At 33.2% G+C, this 9,964-nt stretch overlaps 1 protein-coding gene across 1 annotated transcript; it reads right to left on the bottom strand.

Moving 5' to 3' along the window:
• Nucleotides 1-748: 748 nt before the first annotated feature.
• Nucleotides 749-2,359, bottom strand: LOC114336761 (chymotrypsin inhibitor Ani s 6-like). Its single transcript, XM_028287139.2, has 2 exons — nucleotides 2,222-2,359; nucleotides 749-1,024 (listed from the first exon to the last, which is right to left on the bottom strand). The coding sequence occupies exons 1-2, from the start codon at nucleotides 2,283-2,285 to the stop codon at nucleotides 825-827; spliced, it is 264 nt and encodes an 87-aa protein (XP_028142940.1). The 5' UTR covers nucleotides 2,286-2,359; the 3' UTR covers nucleotides 749-824.
• Nucleotides 2,360-9,964: the final 7,605 nt, after the last annotated feature.

A 9,964-nucleotide genomic window follows, 5' to 3' on the forward strand; every position in this document is an offset into this window, starting at 1 on the left:
AGAAGAAGAAGAAAAAAAATTCCTACGCATTACTACACCCTTCCTCGAGGCACTTACGAATTTTTTTCAAAATTGTAAAAATTTTCATCAAGTTATCGCGAAAAAGGATAAAAATTGAGATTCTCTCTCACCGCGCGACTACTCGCGGGTTAAGTACAATTTTGATTATTATAAATTAAAATATGAGCGAAAGTGAATTTGAAGAAATTTAACGTTCATCGACAGTGGCAGAAAGCTATGTAGAAGATTCTCTTCAAAATAAAATAGATTTTGCCGAAAAAATATTGTGCAATACTAGTAATACTACTAATGTATGCGATTCTGCAGGAGTTTCTGTTAGAAGTGAAATCACAGCCCAAACAAGTGGGATTTCATTAAATAATTTAACAAATTGTGCCATCAGTTTCAATATTAATAAATAATTCGTTAGTTTTCTTTATTCTTTCAACAAATAAATTAAAATTAAAAGATTTTTTAACTCGACGGTAAGTGAATTACTTACCGTCGAGTTGGAGTACTTACCGTCGAGTTGGATTACTTACCGTCGAGTTGCTAGTAAATAGAGAGTTATCAAGTAACTCTATGAGAATACGGTAACGTTATAAATAACATGTAAAGTATACAGTAAAATAGCGTTACCGTATTCTCCTAGGGTTACTTGATAACTCTCTAATGTCACCTACTGACGTAAAATCTGTCACGGTAAACAGTCAAAAATGATCAATCGTGCAAAAAAATAATAACAAAGCAATTTTTAGTAGTGATATATTTTAAACGCCAAATTGATGATTAAACATATTTGATTTTGGTATTATTTTTCTTTCTTATCCTCTCTTAGGACAACTACTTTTGGGTACACATTTCTTGGTTACAGCGTCTCTCAAGTAGCCAGGTATACATTCGCAAAACTGGAGACAAACTTTAGGACAATTAAAATGTGGACACAAGGGGTTTGGATCTTGGCATGTTCGCTCAGGGCAAGGGCAAGGCCGGCATCCTTTTTGTTCGTTCGGACCACATTCACCTAAAAATGAAAATGTTTTAATTCAATGGAGAGAAAGTGTTACCTGAAAATGATATTTGGGGATCTGGTTTTCAGAAAATTATAATCAAAAATAGAAATAGGACCAGAATAGAAATAGTAAGAAATTCGTTTGTAAAAATGAAAACAATTCACTGAAATAAAGACCTTAGATTAGAACTGGGGGATATCTTGGTACTGGGGTTGTTACCCCCGATGATGGGGTTGATTTCTTAAAACACTATTTACCAGAATATATTTATTTATAACACTAAATACGACAGTAACTAGTTGGTGGACAGCGTATCTTATCTAACCACGGCGATGTATGAATGATGAATAATCTCTTCTTTACTTTCTCCGTATCTATAAAAAAAAATCGTAATTGTTTTGTTATGATTGACTACACCTGAATGTGACCGTGAAAATACTAATAGGTTTGTTCTAGCAAACAGTCAAACTAGTCAGAAACCGTCAGCAAACAGTTGGTCAGCGAGAAAACATAATACAGTCACCAGTGCTATCCCCTCTACTCGCGCTGGTCCACTATTCGCTGATGGTTTCAAACCGTTTGAAACTGATGCTAGAACAAACCTATTAGTAACATAATTGCTGACTCCGTTGTTTTCAAAACGAGTGGCCTACATTGCAAAAGCAATGTCACCCATTTACGTAATATAAACAACACATGTAGATAATATTTGCTTGAAACTCTACAAATTAAATCAATATGGATTACTCTTATTTTTTGGATGCTAATATAAATCCTATACAACGTGTTTTTGATACTACAATATGGACTTGAAAACTGGATACTGACGCAAGAGCACATAAATAAGCTATAGTCATTTTGAAATGTAGTATTACAGAAAGATGCTTAGAATAACATGGACAATGGACACATAAGAAAACTAACACGGAAGTATTGCGAGGAATGGGCAAAAAATATGAAATAAACACAATAAAAATAAAAAAGTTACAATATCTGGGAAACGTAATGAGGGCTATATGAACTGCTAAGACTGATAATACAGGGAAAGATAAGAGGAGGAAGTAGTGCGGGAAGAAGGTGAGTGTCATGGTTGAAGAATTTAAGGGACCGGTTTAAATGCAGTTCTATAGAAATGTTCAGAGCAGCGGTAGATAGAGGAAAGATAGGCACTTAAAGAATAAGAATGTATAAAAGTGATATAGTCATACCTTTTTGTCCCAATGCGAACGTAACTAACAAGCACACTGTTAAAAATAGTGTTACAAGCTTCATTTTTAAAAGAACTGTTCAGTTTGTTTTTCCTGTGACTGTTGTATTTATATATTTATAATAAATATATATATTTATAATAAATAATGTTATGTCTTATTAACATTCATATACAGTAGATAAGCCAGAAAATAACAGAATTGTAAAAATGTATCTATCAGCTTCATAACTTTTTCGTGGAAACAACAATAAATTGTTTTCCAGCATATTAAGTGAATGTTTATGTACATTTCCTGAAATGTTAACGGGTAAACACCTCTATATTATACTTTTTAAATAGTCTTTACGTTTTAAACAGCAAGTCAATAGTGAATATTTTATTATCGTTATCGTAATCAATAATTTAACGCGAAGTGTATAGCATTAATCTATGTTGTTTGGTCGGTATTAGGTATTATATATATTAAAAAAAAATACCAAGTTTCTTGTAAAAGGTATATATTAAAATACCCTAAATAAGGGTCAAAATACAAAACGTTTTCGGATTAAGGAATCCATCATCAGTGTTTAAAAGCCCTAAAATTAAGTATAACCTAATTAAATGAGATAAAAGTTAAAATTGACAGAGGTTTTCAAGAACAAGAGGTCGTACTTACAAAATTTGCATGCCTGAGCCACCAAAATGTATAGGGTAAAAACCCTTTAAATGTAAATAATAAAGATGTTTTACATATTTATATAAAATTCATCGGATGTAATAGATAAACCTGGATGTTACCCAGGGCAACACAGGACTCTCCCCACGTGGTTGGAACTTTTTTTGGTGAAAACCTCACATATTGGATTTCAATGGCCAACTGACAAGTGAATTAAAGAGCAACCCGAAATGACATCAAGAATTGTCAATGTAACCTAGTTGTAATATTACTTCAGCCACAACGTTAAAGATTAATTTAAATGTTTTAAGATAAAAAACAGTATCAAATTTACAAATAGTAAAAATAAAAGATGTTCACAAAATATGAAAGATTTTTTCCCTAGAAATAATGCATTAATTAAGTATTCAAAATAGGGAAATGAAATGTTTACGTTACAGGAAGTTATGCAGTCAACAATACCAATAGGTGTTGTATTAGTGGTATAAAATTGTCAATACGATTAGACAAATAATGGTAAAGGCCTTATACTAGGAACACAAAATAGTATGTAATGTGTACATATGTGTACGATTTTAAGAGTATTGATGAAATGATAATTGTTTAATGACTGATAACTTTCTTGGTAGTCGACCCAACATAAATTGTATAAAGATAGAAAAAGTGATATGATAATTGTAAAAATACTGTTTTGTTTTTATCTGATATTTATCTGAAAATGAGACTAAAGTAACTTGATGAAACTGAGTCCTCCAGAGACCTGACATCAAATTGGTTAAAAATGAAATGGTTGTAAAATATGGGGGGGGAGTAGGACGGTATGAGAAGTCTGACATAGTATGTTGTGATATTGGACCATGGAAGATGTGTAGTGTGTTGTTATGAAATAAGAGTTATCTAATCTATAAGCTATGAGATGAGGCTAAGAAAAAAGGTGGCTGGAATGAGACTCAATTCTGATGGATGTGGTTGTATATGTGATGTAGGAGCTGAATTTTGGAAAATTAAAGCTAGCTTAGCTTGCAATGCATTCGAATCAGTAGAACTCGACAGTGTCATAGAAGCACTAAACGAGAGCCGCATTGATAGCCGATATTCGAGGCTAATATGTAATATATATAAAAATGCAACAAGCTCTATATAACTACACGCTAACAGCAACCAAATAAAAATCCAAAGAGGTATCCGTCAAGGGGATACGTTGTCACCTAAACTTTTCATATCGGCTCTAGAAAAACCCTCGAATGGGGTGATAAAGGAATAAATGTGGACGGAGAGATGCTACACCACCTAAGCTACGCAGACGATATAGCCCTGATTGCAGACGATTTGGGACAAATAAAGAAAATGTTGGAATAACTTAGTACAGCATGTCATAAAAGAGGCTTAAAAATGAATATAACAAAAACAAAATATATGACGAACATAGTACCAAGTAAACACCTTGAAGTACAAAATGAACAAATAGAACTGGTAGACAAATATATATACCTGGGTCACAAAATTAAGATAGGTAAGGACAATCAAACAACCGAAGTATCCAGAAGAATAATACAAGATGGGCAGCATACGGAGCTCTTAGGAACATTTTTAAGAGTGACATTCCAACTAACATGAAGAAAAAAGTTTTCGACCAATGCGTGCTACCTGTGATGACCTATGATGCAGAAACATTATCGCTCACAAAGAAAAACGCACAAAAACTAAGAGTAGCGCAGAGAAGAATGAAGCGATCAACGATAGGGGCCACTCTGCGTGACAGGATTAGAAACGAAGATCTACGAGCTAAGACCAAAGTCATAGACGTCATTGAAAGAAGCTGTAACTTAAAGTGGAAATGGGCTGGACACGTTGCCAGAATGAAGGACAAAAGATGGACCCGCAAACTAGTTGAATGGAGACCAAGAGCCGATAAACGTAGCTGAGGAAGACCACCAACACGACGGCAAAACGACTTACGAATGACAACAAAAAACTGGATGCAGAAAGCACAAGATAAAACACTTTAGAGACAAACAGGGGAGGCCTATGTCCAGCAGTGGATTAAGAGAGGCTGACGATGATGATGATGATGATGATGATGTCAAACTACAGCCGAGTAAAAACGTCCCGTTTTTATTTGTCTCCTGATCTCAATGTTAAAAAGATTAACTTGATTTGCAAGTGAATGAACCGGAAAGTGTTGTTGATAAAAACTACAAACCTAAAGTAACCTACGATTTTTATCTTAGGTATTTTAAAGCAAATTTTAATTATAGTTTTGGGGCGCCTCGTTCAGACACCTGCAAAAGATGTGGCATATTACACAATAGCCTTCAAGATCCAGCTCTTGATGATACTGAAAAGAAAAATTTACGACTTGAAAAGAAAGTACATGAGGTTAAACAAGTCGTTTTTTTACATACTTAAAAGAAAAGACAAAACTGAGCCAACAGAATAACGATATAGAAATTTTAACGTTTAATTTTCAGCCGAAAATTCCGGCCGGCGAAGCCTTCTACAAACGTCAACTATGAGTCTACAATTTTTGCATACATTCGGGCAAATCCGGCAAAGCTCATTTTTACATTAAAGATGAAACAACCGCTAGAAAATCATCAAATGAAGTTGTTTCTTTTCTTTATCACTACATAAAAATATTCTTCCAAAAAATGTCAGACAACTGTACCTCTTTTTCGATAATGCTGCAGCTCAAAATAAAAATTCAACGATACTACAGTTTCTGCATCTTCTTGTAAGAACCACGTCTTTGGAGAATATTCAACATCGTTTTCCTGAACCAGGGCACAGTTTCCTACCGTGTGACCGTTGTTTTGGTGTTATAGAAAAGTTTTTACGAAAAAAAGATTATATTTTCTCTCCTACACAATACTGTCAGTTTATTCAACAGACATACAAATATTGCATACCCATTATGGTTCATCAAGATGTGATCTTCAACTTTAGCAGTTATTTTGAGAAAAGTTATAATGAATTCTCAGAAACAGAGGTTTAAGCTTTCTCAAAACCGGATTTTTGAATACAGCAAGGACCACATGGATACAGTTAATGTGTCTGTTACAACTGGTATTCCTATTTTTGAATCGTACTACATTTTGAGGGGACAATAAAGATAATCTTTCAGTTGAAACTAACTTGATGGTGTACGAGTCATCAATACCCGTAAAAAAGGCCAAGTACAAAGACGTAATGCACTTAGCTACGTTCCAGCCAACGAAATGGAGTTTTACCAGTTCCTTATGTGATGTCGTTTGTAATACTAATGATAACCATGCTTCCCAGATTTCAGGTACGGATGACGACGACCAAACAGATGAATAGACTGATTTTCTTGAAAAGAACGTACATGAGGTTAAACAAGTCGTTTTTTTACATACTTAAAAGAAAAGACAAAACTGAGCCAACAAAATAACGGCATAGAAATTTTAACGTTTAATTTTCAGCCGAAAATTCCGGCCGGCGAAGCCTTTTACAAACGTCAACTATGATGAGTCTACAATTGTTGCATACATTCGCACAAATCCGGCAAAGCTCATTTTTACATTAAAGATGAAACAACCGCTAGAAAATCACCGAATGAAGTTGTTTCTTTTCTTTATCACTACATAAAAAATATTCTTCCAAAAAATGTCAGACAACTGTACCTCTTTTTCGATAATGTTGCAGCTCAAAATAAAAATTCAACGATACTACAGTTACTGTATCTTCTTGTAAGAACCACGTCTTTGAAGAATACTCAACATCGTTTTCCTGAACCAGGGCACAGTTTTCTACCATGTGACCGTTGTTTTGGTGTTATAGAAAAGTTTTTACGAAAAAAAATTATATTCTATCTCCTACATAGTACTGTCAGTTTATCAACAGACATCCAAACATTTCATAGCCATTATGGTTCATCTTTAGCAGCCATTTTGAGAGCAACTTTAGCAGTCATTTTGAGAACCATTTTAAAAAAATTATATTGAATTCTCAGAAACAGACGTTTCAGATTTCTCAAAACCGGATTTTTGAATACAGCAAGGACTACATGGATACAATTAATGTGTCTGTTACAACTGGTATTGCTATTTTTGAATCGTACTACATTTTGAGGGGACAATAAAGATAATCTTTCAGTTGAAACTAACTTGATGGTGTACGAGTCATCAGTACCCGCAAAAAAGGCCAAATACAAAGACGTAATGCAGTTAGCTACCAGCTACGTTTCAGCCAACCAAATGGAGTTTTACCAGTCCCTTACATGATGTGATGGCGTTTGTAATAGTAATGATAACCATGCTTCCCAGATTTCAGGTACGGATGACGACGACCAAGCAGACGAATAGACTGATTTTCTGTTTGAATATAAAATAAAAAACGTTTTTTTTTTTGTTAATTTTTAATAATAATAAACAGATTTTGCAATAACTTTTTTTTATTTTCCAATAATAACTAAAATGGATATTATTTTTTTTGTAATTTTGATGCAAGAGAGGGGCAGCTCCAAATTTTTTTGCATTTTTTCTGCAAAAAGAAGCTTATATAAATAAAGGAAAAAGTTGGCAGGTGTACCAATCTGTTAACTAAACTGCTTTATTGTAATTAGTACATGAGTAAATTTTTATAAAACATTTTTTCTATTTTCACAAAAGTTATTATAAATGGAGCTGCCCCCTTCTTGCAGCAAGGTCCCCAATTGTATTAAAAACCTGGTGGGCATTTTCTTTTATCCACGCATGTTTGAGTACTTGCATCTAAAATTAGTCCCTGGTTTGCATCGCAAACACATTGAGGAAGGCAAAAACCTGAACAATTCTGGGGAGTTGGATATGGATTTTGACAAGTTGGAACTGGTCTACAAGGATTTGTACAATCGTTGTACTGTTGGCCTGGACCACATTTTGTATACGGTGCATTAGTAGTCGTATCTAAAAGTAAAAATATTGTTACACTTCTTCTTATTGAAAACAGCAAACAGTATACTATTAAAAGTCAAATAGACCGAGCAGTATCGTCGCCCCCGCTAGCGCAATTATTCCGATTCGATTTTTTTGCACAAACTTACTCAAAAAGAGGTCCTTATAACATATCCAAAGGGTGCCGGGCGGTGCCGTTTTCGAAAAAATTTTTAAACAATTTTTTTTAAACAAAGTCACAAAAATAAATTTTTTATTTCCAAATTTTTTTTTTAGATAATTTGGGTCATTCTGAGCAAAAAAGGTATCTTGTCATTTTTCTCTAAAATTGACTGTTGTCGAGTTATACGCGATTAAAAATTTGAAAAATGCGAAAATGGCCATTTTCAAGGCTTCATAACTCGATCAAAAATGATTATTATGAAATTCAAAAAGTGAAAAAATCAAGATTCAAATACCTTCTTCAGCGTTCTGAAGAGATTTTTGTCATTAATTTATTACAAAGCTGTTATTTTTAGTTATTAACAATTAGCGCTATAGTCCAACTGTATCGTCGCCCCCTTTAACGGAACAATTTCGATTAGATTTTTTTGCACAAACTTACTCAAAAAGAGGTCATTATAACATATAGACAGGGTGCCGGGCGGTGTCATGGTCGAAAAATTTTTTAAACAATTTTTTTTAAACAAATTCACAAAAATAATTTTTTTATTTCCAAAATTTTTTTTTAGATAACTTGGGTCATTCTGAGCAAAAAAGGTCTCTTGTCATTTTTCTGTAAAATTGACTGTTGCCGAGTTATACGCGATTAAAAATTTAAAAAATGCGAAAATGGCTATTTTCAGTGCTTATTAACTCGATCAAAAATGATTACTATGAAATTCAAAAAGTGACTAAATCAAGATTTAAATACCTTCTTCAGCATTCTGAAGAGATTTTTGTCATTAATTTATTACAAAGCTGTTATTTATAGTTATTAACAATTAGCGCTATAGTCCAACCGTATCGTCGCCCCCGTTAGCGGAACTATTTCGATTAGATTTTTTTACACAAACTTACTCAAAAATAGGTCCTTATAACATATCCACATAGTGCCGGCCGGTGGTCGAAAAATTGTTTAAACAATTTTTCTGCCAAGGTACCGCCTGGCACCCCGTGGATTTATTATAAGGACCTTTTTTTGAGTAAGTTTGTGCAAAACATTTAATCGAAATAGTTTCGCTAACGGGGCTTTGATACAGCTGGACTATAGCGCTACTTGTGAATAATTAAAAGGAACAGCTTTGTGATAAAATAATGAAAAAAATCTCTTCAGAACCTTGAAGGAATCTTGAAGAACCATAGTGATAATTTTTAATCGAGTTATTAAGCCTTAAAAATAACCAGTATCGCATTGAAGAAGATATTTGAATCTTGATTTTGTCACTTTTTGAATTTCATAATAATAATTTCTAATCGAGTTATGAAGCCTTGAAAATTGCTATTTTCGCATTTTTCAAATTTTTAATCGCTTCTAACTCGAGAACAGTCAAGTTTAGAGAAAAATGACTAGAGACGTTTTTTACTCACAATGACCCAAATTATCTATAAAAAAAATTGTCCGAAATGAAAAAATTATTTTTGTGAATTTGTTTAAAAAAAAATTGTTTAAAACATTTTTCGACCATGACACCGCCCGGCACCCTGTGGATATGTTATAAAGACCTCTTTTTGAGTAAGTTTGTGCAAAAAAATCTAATCGAAATAGTTCCGCTAACGGGGGAGACGATACATTTGGACTATACCGCTAATTGTTAATAACTAAAAATAACAGCTTTGTAATAAAATAATGACAAAAATTTCTTCAGGACGCTGAATAAGGTATTGAATATTGATCTTCTCACTTTTTTAATTTCATAATAATAATTTTTAATCGAGTTATGAAGCCTTGAAAATGGCTATTTTCGCATTTTTCAAATTTTAATCGCGTATAACTCGACAACAGTCAAGTTTAGAGAAAAATGACTAAAGACCTTTTTTACTCACAATGATCCAAATTATCTAAAAAAATTGTGGGAAATGAAAAAATTATTTATGTGAATTTGTTTAAAAAAATTGTTTAAAAAATTTTTCGACCACGGTACCGCCCGGCACCCTGTGGATATGTTATAAAGACCTCTTTTTGAGTAAGTTTGTGCAAAAAAATGGAATC

The sequence above is a fragment of the Diabrotica virgifera genome, chromosome 8 (genome assembly GCF_917563875.1).
Source record: "Diabrotica virgifera virgifera chromosome 8, PGI_DIABVI_V3a".
In the NCBI taxonomy this organism is placed as follows: Eukaryota; Metazoa; Arthropoda; class Insecta; order Coleoptera; family Chrysomelidae; genus Diabrotica; species Diabrotica virgifera.